This window comes from Rattus norvegicus, chromosome 14 (genome assembly GCF_036323735.1).
Source record: "Rattus norvegicus strain BN/NHsdMcwi chromosome 14, GRCr8, whole genome shotgun sequence".
In the NCBI taxonomy this organism is placed as follows: domain Eukaryota; kingdom Metazoa; phylum Chordata; class Mammalia; order Rodentia; family Muridae; genus Rattus; species Rattus norvegicus.
Window position 1 is genome coordinate 106,856,115 of NC_086032.1, and position 21,714 is coordinate 106,877,828.

A 21,714-nucleotide genomic window follows, 5' to 3' on the forward strand; every position below is an offset into this window, starting at 1 on the left:
GGTATTATCTCTTCTTGGTAGATGTGGCAATGAGACTTGGAAAGGTCAAATAAGTTTTTGAGGATACAAAATAATACTGTAACTCTGTTTAGATTTGAGACCGGTGGGATTGTAAACCTCATGGCCTTGGTCTGGGGTGATGACATGATGCAGTGAGTGCTTGCTGCATGAGGTTAGATCCCAAGCACTCAGATTCCAGTCAGAAGCACCCCAGTACTCTGCACAAGGGGAAACAGATCCCATGGGTTTCTCTTGGCCAGCCAATCTAGCTGAAATGGGGAACTCCAGGTTCAGTGAGAGACCATGTCTCAAAAAATAGAGAGAGACGGGGCAGGGAGTGGCATATAACATTGACCCTCAGCCTCTATAGGTACATGTATTGGTGAGCATACCTACACACATGGATGTATTCACCTATATGAACGTGTGTACATACATAGAACATACATGCATAACACACATACACACAAAAGGAAGAGGAAACTGTAATCCTCACTCTTCTGTCTCAATCATATTTCTGACAATGAGCTACATTGGAAAAAAGTTATTCTGCAATTCTTAAACTTTAGACAGTTGCTCCTTTGAACTTTATTTATGTGAGTTATACATAAGCATTTTGTTCTAAGCAACTGTGATAAAATGCCATCTCAAATAAGAGAATTTAGGACTTAAAATACTAGCACTGAGAGAGCAACTTGGCTACTCTACTTCAAACAATAAAGAAATCAGTGACTGACAGTCACTGACAGGGGACCTCCACATACCTTTCTGGCAGCCTCACCATCATTTACATTAACCACATGTGTGCCTGAAGCCAACAACGATCATTTAACAGTTTCCACAAATAAAGTATGACATTCCTAGGGTGAAATAATCCTAAGGTAATTCTTAAATTAACAATATGAATTGCTCAGATTTTCCATTTTCTTTCATATTTGTGTAATATGTATACTATATATATGTGCCACATACAGCAACTACTAAAGTAAGAGAGCCAAAAACACACAGGTTTCTTTTCAACTGTGTTTACTCATGCCAAGAAATTCCCTCAGATCCTGGATTACTTAGCATCTACCTTTAACACGTCTACCACGTGACTGGCATAGCTCCATCTGTCTTTGTACTTTGCCAACTGAGAAATCCTGTATGGTACATGTCTCCCCAGGAGATTTTCTCCAGTTTACATTGTCAAGCATACATTCAGCTACTCTAAAGTCCTGGCAAATAGGTAACGTCTCCAGTGTACAGTAGTGCATTTAAACATCAAAGGCTCGTTATTTAACAACTCATCTCTCTTCCCTAGAAAGACCGGGTTCATTTCAGACTCCCCTTTGATTCAATCCATTATAGAAAAGAGGGAGAAAGTCCGATGAGAAATGAAGAAGGAGAGAAGAGGGAAAAAAGAGCTACGACCCTGAGCCCAGTGAAGCAAGAACAAGTGTTTCAGAGTTCTCCTGAAGCCAACATTGGTCTTTAGAGAGGGGAGATGAGATTAGAGCTGGGAAACAGTACCCAAGAACTTATCAAAGAAACCACTATTTCAGAATTGAAAGATAGCTCAGCGAATAATACATACTAGAAAACTCACTACTCCCAACAAGGAGATATAGATGAAAGGCCTCCGGTTTATTAAAAAGTTCAAAGATCATTTTATATGTTGGTTGGCAGAAATCTTTAAACTCAGAATTCCCACAGGGTCAGCAGCTTTATTGAACAGAATTTTCCCTTGTCCCATATTGCCTTTACACTCTTTCAATTGGTACTTAAAAGTTGCTCAAACTTTCAGTACAGTCACAGCATTTTGACACAAAGAGGGGAGGGATCCCACAACCTATGTCAATACAATTTATTGGAAAATTAAATGTAAGTATATAGAATGGTAACTCAGGGAAAATGGTAATAGTTGAATGGTCCTTTGTGAAATAAAAGTTGGGAGTTGCTCACGTTTAATATTTTGATCACTAAGTAATCTCATGCCTTGACATCATAAAGAATAAAGAGTCCTCCTTTCTGAGAAAGCCTTAGTACCTGACAGAGAGCAAAATGTCTAAGACACACGAACTGCTTTTCTGCTCAAGGAGAAAACAGGGCTGTGAGACAATAATGTTCCTTGGTATGTTTTATTAAGTTTGTCAGATGTCACAGGATAAATGACAGATGTTAACTTCTCAACTATACAAAGACACACATATATGTGATATGAGGTAATGAATGAGTTAATGTGTGAATGCTTAGTCCTGCTGAAATCTTATACATTACAACTGAGATAAAGGCAGTGTTCATTTTTCCATATTTTTTGTTAAGCTTAAAGGAAAAGTTATTTTCACAATACAAGGAGACCCACCAACAAGATTAAAAAGTTATCTCCATTGCAACATTTGCATGATTGTTGTCTTTATGCAGGTGAGGGCAAGGACAAGATAAACCAAGGCCTGTATTTGGGCAGTGAAAAAGTAAGGCGGGGACAGAGTTTTTGTAAGGTGGGAGAGAGAGAAAGAGAAAAAAAGAACCAATTTGGAGGCAGAGAAGGACGACAATATTGGCATGGCCCTTAAACGGCCACAGGTAGTTATGAATGTTTCTTAAGGGATGGGTTTTTATAGGACTTGTCTAATCTAGGTGGGTAGTTTATATCATTATCAATTGGTTGTGAGTTTATTGTGTAGACGTTTAGTGGAGTTTGAATTTACTGATATGAATCTGATTGCTAAATTACAAGCTTACTGAGTTTTGATTTTAATGGGTTACTGGGAGTTGAGTCTATAACCACGGGGAGCAGATGCAGGGAATGTGAGCAGAATCCGAAGCAAGAGAAGAGCCGCAAGAAAGGTGATGTCTGTTTGAAACTGGCATGCCATCGACCCGCCTTGGAAACTAGATGGATCTCAGAGAGGAGCTGTCTGCAACATGGGATGGAGATTGGGAGCTTAGCTCGTGGCCCACCAGTGCCAGCCATAGCGCAGGATGGTAGAGATTCTTTATTAATATTTACCGCAACACACCAGAGATGGGAAATTCATTACTTCCACATACGTCAAGGCATCGAATAACTGTACCACCTTTTTCTTGAATGCTAAACTAAACTCTAGCTTCCTTAAATTTCTTCTCACTACTTTTAACTCAGTCTTTGGAAGTGGTATGGTCCAAATAGTATCTTCTTTCCTCTAAATGGCCTTTCAAATGCTAAAGTCTACTCTGAGCCAACTGTGACTCTTATGGGTTGAGCACAGAGAAAAAACTAAAGAGCAGTGGGGGCTGGTTTGGAGGTGGACTGCTGGTTCTCACAGCTTTGGACGTCATTCAGCTTGCAGTAGTCTCCACTGTCACTTTCACTACTTTCTCTAAGACCCGAGAGGGTTAGAAATGGCCCCCTCTTTTCCAAAACAAGAGCTGTTCTAGTTTTGCTGCTGTGGTCCTTGTCTTTTGTTTCAGCTTCTTCTCTGTGGTAGTTTGAGAACAGCGTGTGCCGTCAGTGCTCACCACTTAGCTATTCCCACTGGGAAACGTAGTCTCTATATTAAATCTCTTAGAAATTAATTTAGACTCATTCATGACTACTTTCTTTTAATGTTCTCAAAGTACATAAAAAGGCTTTGTATTCCATACAACAGTATTCGTTTTTAAAAGTTTTAGTCATGTTACTCTTGCTTTCTCTTCATTTCTGAATAATTTTTGTTGACTCTTTCATTTTCTGAGAGAAGTATACTAAAATCTTACCAATATTATGTTTTGTTATTTTTTTACCCTAATCTTTTACTTTATTTATGATTAAATTCATTTAAGACAGTTTCCATATTTCTCTAAAACTTTGTTGTTAGTACTATTTCCAATTTATTCCTTAGTGAGTTTTCCCTTTAAGGTCAATTTCATCCAATATTAAAATTACAAAGCTAAACTTTTTTTGCTATTATTTGTATAGTACATTTTATGTCTCTTGTTTTAATATCCATACCCTTACAGTTAAATTGTATTAATTGAACAGTGTTCTCATGTTCTTTAATTAACTGACAATTTTAAAATCATTTTATTGTTTCTATTATTGTATGTGTATAGTATGAGCAACATGATGTAAACACTGTAAGCTCGGTTCTCTCTTCCACCTCTAGGTGGTTCTAGAAATTGAACTCATCTCAGCAGCTTTCAAAGCAAACCTTTTTTACTACTGAACCGTCTATCTGCTCAATTGTTGTTGTTTTTCTATTCATTGTACCTACAAATACATGTAAAACTCAGACAACTGTCCTACTATCTGCTGTCTACAGCTCTTGCACATATCAACTTATCTTTTTTCTCTTTTTTGCCTTCTCTTTAATTGACACAGTATTTTCTATGTTCTATTTTCCCATCAATCAATCCCAAGTTTCATGTTATTACTGTGCCTTTATGTTTCTCCTGGAGATTGTTTAAATATGCATCCTGACTTATCAAAATTCAAAGTAAATTGGAAGTTTTAACCTTTCTGAAACAGTGAACATATCTTAAAATACAGAAGAAAAATATTTGGGTTCCACCTACCCTATTGCCAATCCACATCCATTTTAAAATATTTTAAATATATACGGTATGTGTGTGTGTTCATGTGTGTTGGTATCCGTATGTGTGAGTCTTCCCCCCAAGCATGGAAGATCTCAGACGTCAGTCTTTGTCTTCCTTCTGCTTTGAGGATTTCATGTTGCTTACCACAGTGAAAGTCAGACTGGCTGGCTCCTGAGCTTCGGGGACTTCTCCTGTCTCTGTATCTCAGCTTACCACAGTCCCACTGAGAGGACAGGTATGACTACTACTTTAATCTGGCTTTAATCTGGCTTTAATCCAGGGACCCAAGCTCTGGTTCTCACGCCTTCCTAACAAGAAATTTCTCCCCTGAGCCATCTCCCCATACTCTCCATCCATCTATTTTAAATATCTTATAAGCCACATACATTCTGTATATTTTACTTTTAAACATCTTATGCCTCTGAAAAACTAACTATTATTTTCTACAACCATTATCCACTTCAATTTACCCACATATCTATCCTCTACTACTCTTTATTCTGAAGAATTCTGAATTTATACAAGAAATACAGAGAAGTAGTTGCAATATTTTTGAGTCTAGAACCCCTAACTCTTTACCTTAGCACTTTTGAAAGCACTTTACCTTAGTTACATTTGAAAGTCAGAAAAATATATAAGGAATACTGTGTATAAATATATCTAATGAAGTGGTCAGGAAAGTATAATCAATAAGGTATCATGCTCTGAAAACAAGAGTCACAAATGAGAACTTTTAAAAAGCAAATGTTAGGCTTTTAATGAGTTGGAGACATAATGCCAAGTTACATTCACCATTTGGTAGTGTGCTTAGCAGGAACAAAATCTACTTAATGTTGAATGAACAAGAATGCAACTGGTCTCATATAATTAGGAGGTCACAAGGCCATGCTTGTTATTACTGGCATTGCCATAACCAGAAGCTGTGTGACTCCAAGTGATGGTTTACCTGAAGGAATAAGCCAGGAATGTGTGTGCTTTTGGTTGGGGGAACCGAGTAATCCCAGCTGTAAGGCCTCCAGGAAGGAGACCAAAACTCAAGTCACATTGCTCATGGTGGATTCAGTAGGCTCAGGAAGTGGAGTTGATCTCCATTCAGCTTATTGCTCTCCAGAGTTTGACTTGGGGGCCTATCTATGATATGATGTGTTTATATCCAGTTGGAGACACTAGCAAAACACAACTGAATATAAACATATCACGTCATAGATAGGATCATAATCACTCCCAAAGAATATCCGTTTTTAAACAGATAACCGACCTGTATAGATAAACTTGAGTTGTCACACAAGAGGATTTTTATTCCTAGTACTGAGCTACCCAAAAGCAAAGACTGATAGCATTGCTTATTTCAAAATAGTTATGCTCCCCAATGTTACATTTGGATCAATGGGCACAGAATCCCCTATTCTAGGGCATCTTTCCCCAAACATATTTGGTGAGTAATTATGTTTGAGAAAAAAATAAAAGAGCTTATCTGGCAATGATACATTCACACACAGGCCTGAAAATACCTCAGTATTGCAAAATTTATCTGTAGAAAATGTTGCTTTAATGCTCTGGGTGTGGTTTGCTGCACTTTGCCAGTGTACAAAGGGCACTAAAGAATGAACATGAGAGCCTTTGTTTTCTCGCTACTCTTCCATTTCAGCCTGTGACTCAATGAATACATTTGCTTTGTGAGTTTTACAGATAAAACAGATTCAACATTCATGTGAACCAGTTGGTTTTCTTCCCCCATTTATTAATGATATGCTGAACCCCATCTAATCAGCTTGTACATGAAATCTCTTATTCCATGCACATGTTGGTGAGCAAGGGTCTGTCTTCAGTGAAAATCCATCCCACTGTTGAAGGATCAGCCCCAATACATGTATCGTGTTCTTTTCAACATAGAAACAATATATCACAAAGTTCTACAGGTCACTAAGTTTGGTCACCTTCTAAAACAAAGACTGAACCATCAAGAGGGCAAAAAGCTGATTTTGATGATGTTTTTGTTTATCATTTAAGGCACACCAATTTGTTACCTATGTTTTGCCAGAATTGATAAGAATCTAGAACTATAAATCTACTCTGGCCATAACGATGACAGTTCTCCTCTATCAGTAAATATCTTTTTTTCTCTACTAGAATTGCTTTCCTCGGGTAAATTCTAGCTGAGATTTCCAGAAGGGTAAAAAGCTAACTGGAACTGGGCATTTTGCCCAAATAAATCTGATCCTAGCTCTATAAACGAAGCAAAAGGGAACCAGAAAATCTTTGACAAAAACTGTTGATAACTGACTAAAAATTGGGAAAGGAAACAGAAAACACAGAAAGCTAGAAACTTAAGAGTCTTTAAGCAGAAGAAACCCAGGGAAGAACCCAATTATGACATAATTAACATAATTTTTCTCTAATCCTGAGGAAAGAATTAAAATATATGTGACGGTAGAACACCCTTTGCTCTCCACAACTCCTAAGTGAGAAGTCTCTGACCAACTAAATTACAGAAGGAAAAAGGAAACCTTGGATGGAGCTGAACCTCCCTCAGGTTTTAGTAACACCAGGAAGCTGACTCTACATCTGTACAATACTCCCTTCTCACATGTTAACTGCAGGTCCTAGGACCATCTGTTTCATGAAACTCCTTGGAGTAAGTCAGACCTTTCTGAATCCAACTTCTTCAATAATATCTTCCCATATAGCAAAGCATGTGTGTACTTTATGCCAATCTATTTTAAGATTTTAAGAAATATCTATAGAAAGCTGTATTATTCATTTCCTCTGGGTAGATTTCAATCATCTAATGGCTTACCAAGATTGTAATTACAAGTAGCCACTTTTAATAAAGCAGAGAGGAAACACAATGTCCTCAGATCTTGTGGAGATTTTCCTATCTTCTAGGATAATGTTGAAAATAAAACCAATCCTCCAAATTCTTAAAGCCCTTATCCAATCAACTCCTCTTACTGAAAAGATTTACTGACTCCCTTCCTCCTTTTTGTGTGTTTACTGATAGCCTACAGTGCCTTCTTCAAAAGTAGTTGGGAGTCATTTCTTAAACTAAAGCAGCACAAACCCAGTGACCTGAAATGGTACTACTGAGCTCTCAAACTGCAGGTTACCCTTGCCCATAAAGCACAATGAAGTGACTCCATGTCGTGGTAAGTTATCAAATTATGGAAAGAACATTGCAGAGATTAAAATGTTGCATAAGAGAAAGGGGGAAGCATGAGTCAGGGATTTGGAAACTATGAGTCAGAATACAGGGAAGGAGCCAAACCCAGAGAACAAAGACCTAAAGGCCTAAGCAAGAGCCTAAGGGACACCAGTGAATGGACACCATCCCTATATTAGCTATGCAACAATATCAGATTTGCAGGGCCACTGACTGGGGGCCAGCCTGATAGAGAACTCACCAAAGATTATTATACTGGATTATTTAAAGCATCAAGAAGAGGGAGAGCTACAATTTTATAAACCACAAAGAAGGAGATGTAGACGTGTGTGTGTGTGTGTGTGTGTGTGTGTGTGTGTGTGTGTGTATGAAAATCACTAAATAATGCCCTTAGCTATTATCAATACTTCAGAGTGATTAAAAGTGTTGTAGGATTTTAGGAAGTCCATTCTTTAAGAGATATTTGCTATGGTGTTCAATACAAACCCTCTAATTTTACATTCAAATCTTTGAATTTTGCTAATTTATGAGCAGAGTTTGCTAAACACAACACCAGGTTTCTCACATACATCCCCTGGAGCCATGCTGACTTCAGAACTCTTGCCATTCTCTGCAGTCCCTGGGTCTCTTTCTGTGGGGCCTGGCTTCTAAGAGTCAGCTTTCTCCCCCCACCAGCTTGTCACCTTCAAATTGCCCCTCAGAACCTGCCCCCTCTGCAAAGCTTCTGCTCACTCTGAGTGAGGCAGTCAGTTCATGAAACTCCTGTGACTTGGTTAACTGCTCTACCTTGTTCCCAGTCAGAGGCAAATTGTTGATTCTGCTGTTCTCCTCAGGCCTTACCTTTTATTCTGGCTTGTGAGTTTTACTTTCATAATCTAAAACACTGGTCCCACTCTCTGTGAACTCTGAAAACCAATTCCTAGGAAACAGTAATGATTCATTCATCCATTATTTGGGTAAACATTTACTGAAAACTCATTCCATTTCGTGCACTACAGGAAGCAGGAAAAAAATGAGCTTAACTGTCAAGAACAAATAATAGATAATTAAAAACAAAAACAAAAAATCCTTTCCCCAGAGTACTTGTTCCTAGATTCTCAAGAAAACATGGCTGACCTGCGTCATTTTCCTGTCAAATAAAGCAAGGCATTGCCCACACAGATGTAGGAAATTAATTTTACCTAGGCAAAGGCAATGACTGTGCTGCAGTAGCTTAGTGAGCAACGGCTCACACCGCACCTTCTGATAATAGAAAGAGAAGCACATGTAAGTAGAAAAGGTGCACAAGAGAGTTTATAGAGTTTATAGATATATAGTGTCTTAATATGACTTTGTGTGGGTGTATAAACTAGCAATAATGGGTCTTCAAAATTGTGGCATTTAAATAGATACTGTAAGTAAAGACAGCACACGGACATTCAGTCCGTTGATATTCTTATACAGTAAACAACCTGCTAAATGTGGGGGCTCCGGAGAATGACTAGTCTATACTGTAGTCAGACCAGCTATAAACAGAAAGGTAGATGAAGCTGCTTTTAGCATTTATAAGTTCTGGTGAGCAGAAAGTGTCTCTCACCGGTTAATGGCCACTTACTAGTGGTGGCGGTGCATCCCATCTCAGCTTTCTTTTGCTTTAGGTAAAGAAGAGAAAACAATGTAGTTGGAGTGGCAGTAGTGGTAGAATTTGGGGCTCTGCTTTTATTAAATTACTGTAACTCACCAAATATTTTTGTTAAATAATTCCTTTTAGAAGCTAAATAGAGCAGACTTTTAGGAAGGAGCTGTGCAGGTTTGTATGCTCAAACCCTATTTAGTGATAAATTGATCCCAGTGGAAATATTAGTCTGTTTATCAAAAACCCTCCAAACAAATGATGGGAAAGTAGGAAGGAAATTGCAGGAACATGATTGGGTGGAGGCAGTGTGCATAAAGTGGTTGCAAAAAGAAAAGCCTCGGTCACTGGCCAGGCCTCCTGCATCAGTGCCAAGCAGCCCAAGTCCTTGATCTCCAGCCAGCGCCTCAGCTGAATCTATCAGGGTTGTATCTCTCAGGGCTGTTATCACTGCAAATGTTGGCAAATGTTCCTGACATAAAACAATAGGAATTCTGCTGTCATTTCTGCACTAGCGAGTTATAAAGCTCCAAAGAATCCCCAGTAGAAAGGTTTTCATCAAGTGCATTTGAGAAAATAATGAGGCATGAAAGGCAGCAGTAACTTCCCAGCAGGGTTGCTGCTCCAGGGCCTTGCACCTAGAAAGGTCACTTTGTGGTAAATTGGAAATTAGCATTGCAGTAATAGTGTTAATACACCATTGTTGTTTCAGAACAACAACAAAATCCTTAGTTAAAAGTTTAAAATCAGGTTCAAAGAATTACAGGTCAAAGAAAGTCTTACTAGGTTATTGTCCAGTGAACAGCTGTACTATATCTGAGTATTCTCGTGCTCTTCCCCTCTTCTTTTTGAAAGAATGGATCTTCTTATTACTTGTATGCCCAGACAAGTAGAATGGTTATCTCAGAATAACCTTACTATAAAATCAACTGCTTACCTTGTGGCATTGCTTAGCCTAAGTGGAACAATTCAATTCTCCTTAAAATCACATAAAAGGAAAATTACACAAAGAGCATTCTCTGCTTTAGATGGTAACAGAAGGCATAGTTAATTCTTGTTGCTGGAGGCTCTTATTTTAATTGATTACTGACCCACTTCCCTGGTCTCCCACAGTAAGGATCTAAGATGCCTCTTCTCTGTTCTTAGAAAGTCTTCCTTGGTTCCATGCAGAATGAATTGATCATCTAGAAAGTGCACATTTTGTGATGCTTTTAACCCTCTTTTCTAGAACTTGCCTCCAACAGAAGACACATGTAGCAATTACTCCTAAAAGTAAAATGTCTTGGGAAATATGCATTTTTTTATTATTAACTTGAGTATTTCTTATATACATTTCAAGTGTTATTCCCTTTCCCGGTTTCTGGGCAAACATCCCCCTAATCCCTCCCCCTCCCCTTCTTTATGGGTGTTCCCCTCCCCATCCTCCCCCCATTGCTGCCCTCCCCCCCAACAATCTAGTTCACTGGGGGTTCAGTCTTAGCAGGACCCAGGGCTTCGAAATATGCATTTTTAACTTACACAAATGTATCTCTCCTAGAAGAATATGATCCGATTGATGCTTTTCATTTTGAGGTTCATAATAAAAACATTATGCATGCGTGCTGCTATTCCCATTTTACTTCTACTTTCGAGATACTACTAAGACTAGGCTTGAACTTCCTCTGCAGCTCAGGAAAAACTTAAATTGGAGATCCTCCCAAGTAGCTGTTGTTTATTATCATAGGTCTATCCCTGTCTAACGAATGTATTAAAAAACTCTCTTGGGAAAGGCCCCGTGCCTACTCATAAAGTGATGGGTGATAGCTATAAGGAAAAAGACTTTGGTGTAGCTGAAGGCAGCTAAAGGTGCCAGAGAGATGTGAAAATTGTTAGCATCTCTTAAATCTCAGGTATACACTCTGGAAGCTCTGAAATTATTTTATAGGCATTTGAAGTATCTTTTTCATTTTAAATATCTCTAATATAATGTACGATAATACTTTTTAAGAATAAAGTAAAATTCAGTTAAAGAAAACTGAAACAAAAATAAAGAGCACCTCCATGTCTTCACAAGCAACTAGAACTCTTTCTCTGTTGCATGTCTTTCCCAGACATTGATGAGTGCACCTCAGGGACCCACAATTGTAGATTGGACCAAGTGTGCATCAATTTACGTGGTTCCTTCACATGCCACTGTCTTCCTGGGTATCAGAAGCGAGGCGAACAGTGTGTGGGTAAGTCCCTCAGTCCAATATTAAGAATTTTGTCTTGCGAATGTTTTAGCATCAAGCAAAGTCCTCCTACTTGATTGAACAATGATATAACATGTCTTCCTCTTCTAACGAATACCAACATAGTTCCTCATAGCAAGAGGAACTTTAAGGTTGAAACTGTACTGAATGCTAAAGTTCTGTAGACTAAATGAAAGCAAAAATCTGGTCTGAATGGAACCATATAGACAACTAAGAACTACATTTTAAATTAGGAATTGTGCCACTCTCATACTGGTGATGGAAGCTTCATTTTCTACTGCACAGCAGAACATGGTACATGTAACAAATGCTGAGGTCAAATGTCCCCTGTACCATTAAGTCGTCTGAGTCCATGATTACTTAAGTGCACCTTGTTCATTTGTCCTGTTGAGATAGCATTAGTCCCAACTCAGGAGCTAGCTCAAGGATGGCAGTGCTCATGAAATGTATGATCTTGTGCTATTCGGCTGGCTGGAATCATCAGGCAGTAAAGTTAACAGAATCTAAAACAGAGATCCTCACCCTTCCTAATGCTGCAGCCCTTTAATACAATTCCTCATGTTGTGGTGACTCCCAACCATAAAACTACTTTTTCTACTTCATAACTGTACTTTTGCTACTGTTATGAATCATAATGTAAATATCTGACATGCAAGATATTTGATATGCAACCCCCAAATGCAAATGCCCCTCCCTGAGGTCTGGGGCCATATCAGCTTGTGTCACTGTTGCTGCCACAGTCCTCACACGGTATATAGTACATGTGGTTGCTGACCTGTATGCATTCTGAATCAATAGAAGAATACGGTTTGAGGAGGCCAGCTGGCATGCACTGAAGTAAAACAGAACTGTGGCTCAATCAAGAGCCTCAGCAGAAGATATGAAACTGTGATTGGCTCCCTTTGCCCATCTGTTTACATACCTAACCTCTTACCACAGACCAGTGCAAAGGCCAGATTTTCTCTTAGGAAAAAGTGAGGGTTTGGGGACAGGCAGTCAGCACCAACTTCCACCTGAGAACGTAAGCTGTTGACACAAGTATGGCAGTGCTAACGTCCTCCTGGACCCTGGCTGGCTCTTCCAGATTCCTATCTGATCATGTGTGAGCCAACCGTGCCCTAGCCTACAGAGGTAATCCACTTTGTTCAGTAGATCATAAAGGCACTTTCTTATCAGTTACATTGCATCAACACCCTCCTTCCCAAAGGTAGCTACACCAGAGCTTCTTCTCAGTGGTTATAATTCTGTACATATGTCTATGCAGATTCATAGCAGAACAATGACTCACTCCTCTCCAAACCCTCTTCCACTATCAAATCCTACATCAGAGCCACCTCCCCTAGAAGCCATGCTCTATTCAAATCTAATTAGTCTCTCCTTCCTCATCAAGTTAAGATGAAATATAATAAAAATGTTGTGTTGGTTTCAATTGCCATGGCTAAACACGCACTCTGAGTTTCTGTATGCATTATGGATGGATCCTACACTCCATTGACTACTGCAATGAACAGTCCATTTTGAGCAACTCAGTGCTCTCTCTGTCTCTTGTACACCTTTCTAGTATTGATATTTAAACTCTGAAGAGTAACATAATTTATGCCTGTATTGCATGACAGACAGATGCAGAATATATGTGCAGACTATACAACCTCGGTGCCAAGAGCAATGCTGTAAAACAAATGTGTACTAGTTGAAGAGACAGGCACCACTGAGTCATCTATGTGCAGTGAGAGCTGGCTGTGTGCCAGGCACAGTTCTAGATGCTGAGATACTAGACTGGGCAAACTTTACAGAATCATTGCACTGAAGGTGCTATTAGAAAACATCACTCATACATAATGACTAATGATAGTGGCACCTGCCTATTCCATACAAGAAGCACTATAAGCAATAATGTAAGGTTTCTGTGTCTCAAACAAGTCATTGACCACTTACACTGCTAATCCTTGTTCTCTGCATTAAGCATATGGCAGTGAGCAGACAAATATCCTTCACCTCTACCTCGAGGGAAAGGGGCAGCTCTTGTTTGCCACAGACAACAGTGAGAGACAGAGAAGCAAATAAACACTATCTCAATATTAAGTAACAACAGAGGCTACAAGAAAGTCTAAGGTAGCATACGCTATCATATATGCATGAAAGAGGTGGCCTCCCCAAGGGAGGGCCGTGAAGCAGATACAAAAGGCTATGCAGAAGCCTCTCACTGGTTGTTTCAGTGTGCTCATAAAAGAAAAACAGTCTGCGTCTTTCTACTAATACCTCCCACTGCAATGTCTGCTATGCCCCAGATACATTGTCTGCTCTGCACCATGCAAACTTTCCAGCCCTTCTACCACACGGAAGAAGAAGTGAAAGCTGCAGAAACCAAGACAGCAAATTGCCGGATCAGAGATTCAAACTTACTTCACTTCAGGCCATTTGAGCACACTATTGCTAAAACAGCAGCACGGTTTCATCCTTTGTCTTTTAAATCATGAGATAATATCACTTTATGTGCTGAATTGTGAAAAATCGTCCTATTACAGTGCACATGCTATGCTGGAGATACCACAGAGTGTAGTTGTGAAGTAACGACATTTTATTATGCTTCTAAGAGAGTATATCCCTGCAAGTTCTTAGATGAACATTTTATAGTTGGAAATATTTATCAAAAGACACACGATAGAACACTTCATCCAAACATCAGGACATTCTCAAAAGATCACTTGTGTAGCATCCTTTCCTTTCATGATGTTCTTTTATTTGAAAAACTCTCAAAACTTCCTAAGACACACATGGCAGGCCTTCCTATCACGCTCTGAACATCAAGATACAAATGTTTAAACAGCAAAGCAGCAGTCACCGGCTGATCCCACCTACATCTCTTCTCTCTTAACTATGTGCTGCATCCCTTCATTCTTTTCCTCATTTTAATTAAGTTTTTATGCACCAAGTTGACCTCATGTGTGTGTGTGGAATGGTTTTAATTACTCTCCTCTCTTTACATCTCAAGTCCCTTATTTACTGATGGCATGAGTGTGACATTGGTGTTTGTTCTTAATGTCTTGCTAATGAACAAAGTATATTTAAAACACATATATCCTAATTTTAAGAGAAAGGGTAAACAAGAGAGACTGAGGAAGGAAGAGCAGAAGGTTATTTTTAACTCAAGGTCTTCCTGAGATGTGGTTTCTTCATTATCTCCACTGAGAATTTGCTAAGACACCATCTTGGTTATATTTTTGTTGTTGTGTGTTTGGTTTTTTTGTTTGGTTGGTTTTTGTTTTTGATAGTTTGGTTTGGTTTTGCTTATTTCAAGACAGGTTTTCACTATGTAGCTCTGGCTATCATGGAACTTCCTTTGTAGACCAGGCTAGCCTCAGATTTCTAGATACCCACCCATCACTGCCTTCTCTATGCTGGAATTAAAGGCATGTACCACTACGCCCAGCTAACAACTTGGTTCTGTGTCTGTGTCACCTACTTAGATATAGATGAGTGCTCAGTGCCCCCATACTGCCACCAAGGATGTGTGAACACCCCGGGTTCCTTTTACTGTCAGTGCAATCCCGGGTTTCAGCTGGCAGCAAACAACTACACTTGTGTGGGTAAGTCTTATGAGAATTGCTATCTCGACTGACCAGCTTCTGCCTCCAGGAAAAGAAAGCCTCGTGGCTTGCTGGACTGTTTCTGGTATTCTGTGCTCCTGCGTGAACTGGTTTTCATCAGCTGCCCTGGGGGGAATAAAGCTGAAAAGACAATAGCTAATCTGTTTCTTAAAACACAACATATGGGAATGGAAAACATTTTAACCTTGGTTCCAGTCCTCTTGGGGTGGATCAAAAAAATGGAACTATAGATATATAGATACACAAACTTCAATTAGTCAACAGTGTGTGTTAGAGTGCCGGGGAGGCCAAAGGGTTGCTGGAAGTTCAAATGAATAAATTTTCCACTAACAGTGCACATGACCCTTACATGGCTCTTCCCTTTCAGAGTGCAGAGTCATGGCTGACACATGATTGCAAGACTGGCACAATCTGGAAGGAATCTAGTGCAGGAAGGGAAAATGCCTTTCCAAAGTATTTTCTATGTGTTGGAACACAGCAAGACTCTGTACGAGTCTCAGAGGCTTATGCTATAATTGTCAAAGAATTTAACAGAAACCATTTAAAAAGTAATAAATAGTCCAGATAACTCTTTACCACTGTATGCTGAGAGACCATATGAGTCCAAATGTCTAATAACAATCATTTATGGACTTGGCATTTTGAATCTGAACAATATAAGAAAATAGATGCTGTAATATATGTTTATGAGAAGCATTAAATTCTTTGTGGGTAGATTTATCAAATATCAAACTATCACTCCTAGAAAATATGTGTTGTGGTACTTCTAAAAGAAATGTGTGATGGACCTTTGAAGTTGTTCCAACAACTGTGAAACTGAATGTTTTCCGTTGTGTTTGTACAGTGAGGGAACTACTTATCATCAGTTGGTCTAGGCACAAAAGAGCAAGGCTGAGCTCAAAATTGTCCAGCTACACAGACACAGACACATATGTAGATTTAAAATCTTTCCTTGCAGATATAAATGAATGTGATGCCAGCAACCAGTGCGCTCAGCAATGCTACAACATTCTTGGCTCATTCATCTGTCAGTGCAACCAAGGATATGAACTGAGCAGTGACAGACTCAACTGTGAAGGTAACACGCTCTCCAAGTATCTTATAGCAAAGGGCCCTTTGACAACTTTATCAATATCCTCTTACCTGATCATTTTCTGACGAAAACAAAATCCTGTTCTTGAAATCTTATAACAACAGGTCAGAGAAAACCTTGACTTTTGAGTCTGTTACTAGACAAGATAAGGGATGCGTCAAGTAGCTGGAACACAAGATACAGGCTAAGTATGCCTTTATTCTCAAAGTGTGCCCAGTGGCAACCTCTGTTGGGAACGTGTGAGAAACTGAGAATCTCAGATCCCAACCAACATTTCCCAAGACAGAATCTGCACATTTGGGTTTACAAAGAGCTGAGAATTTGGTAATGACCAAGAGACCTGGCCCCTAGCTGGCTTAAATATGTGTTTAAAAAAGTCCTAATTGCAGTTTACAATGAGGAGAAAGACAGACACTAAGTGGAATGGGTTGGTTACCTTCACAATCCAGCACATATACTCATTTTGGATAATTCTGGGTGCTTAAGGCATCACAAAGAAGATACCATCCACATTTGATGTTCATGTCTCCCTCATAAGTCTGACCAGGATTATTTGGTACCATGTAGGTCATAATCCATCCAAAGAAATCTCAAACCATGTAATTCTGGTAATTATGGTTTAAAACCATAAGGGACCAGCTCAGAACTGCTGCCTCTGCCTTGCTTAGCAAACTATAGGATTTGTCATTAATTCTGAAATGCAAGTGACTCTTCCCCAGGAGGACATATCATACCAAGATGTCAGCTCTGCAAAACAGCACAGGGATGGAACTTCAAAGTTCAAAGTTCAGGAGAGCTCAGCATCAGAGTCCCACCATTACTGAACAGACAAACAAAAACCTGCTACCTGAGTAGGTCTGCAGAACCAAAGTGAATTGTGTCTCGCATGATCCCACTTAGCTTCAGTGAAAACTGCTGTAAGAAAACCTGTGCAGGCTTGGAGGCAGAGAGGGGGGCAGACGCTGCTGCAGCAGCTAGCCCTGGCATTTCAGAGTCTTGCATTTCTTCTATGTTAGCGTTTTTACTGTTTGGAAAGTTTCTCAGATCTATGTCCATGCTTTTGTCTGGTTCTACAGACATCGATGAATGCAGAACCTCAAGCTACCTGTGCCAGTATCAATGTGTCAATGAACCTGGGAAGTTCTCATGTATGTGTCCTCAGGGTTACCAAGTGGTGCGAAGCAGAACCTGTCAGGGTAAGCTCGCTGTTCTCATTAGGTGAAGTGTCTGCAGCTAGCTGAGAGGAATGTGAGGAGACTTGCAGGATTCAGACATTTATTTTCCCGCCTTGACTGCACAGTTTGAGCTCCTGGTTCACAGGGTAACAGATCATTTTGTGAAAGAGAGACTCAATGACAACCCTGATTTTCTTCAAGCTTTAAAGTAACTTCCTTTCTAAAAATGTAATTTAAACAAATTTTATATCTTGTAATATCTTAAAATGTAGGGAACTATACCTTCAAATAATCTACCAAAAATCAGTCATTAAAATATTTTGCTGAGGTTTGCATTTAGACCCGAATGCAAGAAGAACCCTCAAAGTCTCTGAAACATCAAACTTATGAATTCTGTACACTTAGAGGGACATAGCGGATCTTGCTATGTAACTCAAGCTGGTCTCAGATTTGTAGTGCTCCAGCCTGTCTCCTAAGTGCTAAAGGCATATGTCATCACTCCCAGCCAAATAAGGCAGAATTTTAGGTGTCAAAAAACCAAAACTCATCCTTATGGATATTAAAATATGTTTGAACAACTCAAGAAAAGCAAGTATTGATCTAATAATGTCTAATAACAAGGGGCCTAGTTTCAAAATAACTTCTCAGATGGTCCTTGAATCTTCATATAGATAGAAGAAAGAGCTCTCTACAAAATATAATTGAATCTGACAGGAAGATGGCAAAGTATGCACCCTCCTCCCCTAATCGTCAATGCTGTATTAATGGGGGAAGATTGGCAAATATGGACAAAAATCCCCAGATAATCCCAGAAAATCTAATATAAACCCATTACAGAAAAGAGTGGGAAAAAAAAAACTGTGACTGAACTCAGTGACAGAAAACTTACTTGAATCTAACTCTACTGCATTCTCTCTGTATAGCTTGAACAAATAAACAGAATTCTCTAAACCTTGGCTCTCCCTTTTGAAAAGAGAAAGTGTGGAAATGAACCAAAAGAACACATGAAATGATTTACAGTTCACAATGTTTTGATGGAATTTACTTAGCAATGTAAATGAGCAATAGCAAATCTCTAGAGAGTCCTTTTTACCTGAAATTAGAAAGATATACACAAGGACAGGAAAGAGCTTATTTTTACAAGAACAAGACCAAGGGCATGTTGATTCTTAAACTAACATCACAGTTTCATGGAGGAAGTTACGAACTCAGGACATCCAAGACCTGGGGCTTTGTGGTAGATGAACAGTCTCTAGCCAGTAGGTATAAGCACAATCAGAATGTCATTGGTAGCACAATGAACATCTTTATAACCCTTTCCAGGTTACTAGAAACTCTGTGAATGTTAATTGTGGGAAAACATTGCATGCCAATGATTTCACTGAACCCTGATTGAGAAATGAATATTACATGCAGGAAAATATTAGCAAGTCAAATAGTTTAACCAATTCCCCTGAAATCATTCAAGTAAATATCTAAGTTTCTAATCACAAGTGGATTTGATAGTCAGCAAAGTTGGATTTAAGTTGATGCATAACAGGATCTTATTTGCCTCAGTTTCATCTTCAGAAATATTTCTGTTATAATTTAAGGTAAAATGTATTGAAATTGTAAGTTCATGAATGTTGTCGTATTGAAGACACACAGAAGCAAAGTATCTTTTTGTCAAAAAGACTTACATTTAAAGCAATGCTTTCCTTTACTGAAACCCTACTTCAGCATAATTTATAAGAACAAAGTAAAATCAAACATATTTGGATTCTTATCTTCTTCTGAGAAGTTCAAATTTTTCTCGTGACTATGAGCTCACAAAAATCAGAGCACTGTGCATATATATCTAGAGAGGGGCAAAGGAAGATATACTTACTCACACATACATATTGAATATATTTTTTAAAGATTTATTTATCTTATGTATATGAGTACACACATTATATTCAGACACACCAGAAGAGGCATCAGATCCCATTATAGATGGTTGTGAGTCACCATATGGTTGCTGGAAATTGAACTCAGGACCTCTGGAAGAGCAGTCTGTGCTCTTAACCTCTGATCCATCTCTCCAGCCCCTCATGTTGAATATTTTAAAATGTTTTTTTCCTGAAATTTTTTTCCAGAATGAGATCGCTGTTGTAGATCCTAAGTTACTAAAGAATCTGAGGTCATAGCCTCAGATTTCCTCTTGCTGTTGTCTGTCTCTATAGTACAAACCAGTCTTAGTATTCCTCATACTAAGGAATGCCACCTTCACTTTACAAAAAAAGTGAAAATATTTAATAAATATGTCAATAGTGACTTCCATGGAATTTGTATTTTTTTCTTTAATCACAGTTAGGCCAAGAATATACTTCCTTTAACTTATTCTTAGAAACTATGTAGCTTTTCCAGTGTCCTAAATTTTTCTAGAAAAATTTAGCCAGCTGAAAGCTAATAGAAATGCTTTTGTCCAAAGACAAGGCATAAAATTATTCTCACAGTAAGCCACCAACCAAAGATCATACAAAAGCTTCTCTGAGACCCTCCACATATACACACAACATATATGTATCAGAGGGTTGCCACATCTGGCCTTAGTAGAAGAAGATGCACCTAATCCTATAGATGCCCCAGGGTGGAGGGATACCTGGGTGAGACACTCTCTCAAAGGTGAAGGGAAGTGGGATGGAGGAAAGAACCCCACAAGGGGGACTGGGAGTGGGGGCAGCATTTAGGGATGCAAATAAATAAATAAATAAATAAATAAATAAATAAATAAATAAATAAATTTTTAAAACTTATTCTCACAATAAAGCTACTTCTGCCATTTTATGAACTTGAACTTATCCCGTGTTTTCCCTCCATTCCAACCAAGACACCCTCTTCTCCACATAGCTTGTATAAGAAAGGACTGAATTAAGTTAATATCCATCAATGAAAATTCAGGAGTAGCTACAGTAGCCCTCCCACCAGGTGTTTATAAGCCAGGGGAGTGCAAACCAACAAAGTAAAACAGAAAGCAGCAAAAGCCCTAGTCGGGCAATATCAGTTATAAAAGCTCAAGAGGGTTTCTATCCCAGCATCCAGCCCATAACTGACTTGAAGCAGTACTAGGAAAATCACTTGAAGAAAGGTAAATTAAGGAATGGAAATAGTTTCTTGTAGAAGGCATGATTCAGAACAGGCTTCTATGAGACAAAAGATAAACTACTGTAATTTACTGGAAACTACTGTAAATTACTGGAAAGGAGCTGTAATTGTGTAAGAATACGGACATTAAACACTGCTGGTATTAACATGTAATACTGTTTGCTCCTTAAAAACTTGTCCTTCAGATGTCATCTGGGAGTCCAATTAGCTGAATCTAGAATCGGTCTCTGTCTAGCCTGGTCTAACCACCACTCGGCTCGTCCCCAAGACTCTTCCCTCATCTGGCTGCTCAGTAGACGCTGCCTTTTCCTCATTTGCCTCCCACTGTTGCCAGTCTCCTCTCCTTCCATACAGTCATAAAATACCTTTGCACAGTTCACATTTTCCCTGCATCCTGTGGAGAAGGAAACCCCTCCCAGAGTACCACTGTTGTATGCTGTTACTAAAACTAACTCTCTCTCCTACCCTTCCTCCTTCCTTCACTCTGTTACCCTCCCTCCCTCCCTCTTTTCCAGGCTTCCCAGACAGCTGCTCTCTCCTGGGATGCTTTCCCCTCCTATGCATGAGAAATCATCTAAACACACCCTTGGAGACTCACATGTGACGCCCCTCTTCCGTCCTGGTCCCTAATCCTCCCCACACAATCAGCTATACCCCTGTTCTGTCTTGCCTACCTCTTAATTGCAGTTTAATCTGGAACTCTTGTCATGTCTGTATTCTCAGCTAGGCTATCAGCTCCTTTGTGACAGGAGATGAATTTTTGTTGGTGTTTCGTTTACTTTCATGTAAGCAAGATCAGTAGTTTGTGTTTGAATTCAGCGGTCATATAACTGATGAGAGATGAAATACAATGAGATGCCATGTCTTAGTTCAGTGACTCAGTGGTACCTTTGATATAAATGCAGTAAACTTAGGCCACATCCAGTCTTGTGTCTAAGAGCAAACTGAACAAGCCAGGTGTGGTGGTATACACATGTAATCTTAGATCTTAGGAGGCTAAGGCAGGAGAATTTTGAGCTCAAGACCAGCTTGATTACAAAGAGACTTCCAAGACCCTAGCACCCTCCCCCGAAAAAAAATAAAAATAAATAAAAGTAAACTAACCACAGTCCAGATTTCCCCCAATACATTTCCATACAAACCAGATCTGCTACTCATACAATTTGCTTATGC

The 21,714-nt window shown here is 39.1% G+C and overlaps 1 protein-coding gene across 7 annotated transcripts in view; it reads left to right on the forward strand.

Moving 5' to 3' along the window:
* Efemp1 (EGF containing fibulin extracellular matrix protein 1) overlaps positions 1–21,714 on the forward strand; it is a 79,193-nt gene that overhangs the window by 44,346 nt on the left and 13,133 nt on the right. For 5 of the 7 annotated variants that reach the window (XM_008770457.4, XM_008770456.4, XM_063273282.1 and 2 more), the window contains 4 exons: positions 11,399–11,521; positions 15,007–15,126; positions 16,106–16,225; positions 17,317–17,436. In XM_008770457.4, coding sequence (XP_008768679.1) covers positions 11,399–11,521; positions 15,007–15,126; positions 16,106–16,225; positions 17,317–17,436 — 483 coding nt within the window. The remainder of the gene's footprint in view (positions 1–11,398; positions 11,522–15,006; positions 15,127–16,105; positions 16,226–17,316; positions 17,437–21,714) is intronic. The other 2 variants (XM_063273283.1, XM_039092117.2) reach the window with 1 other exon arrangement.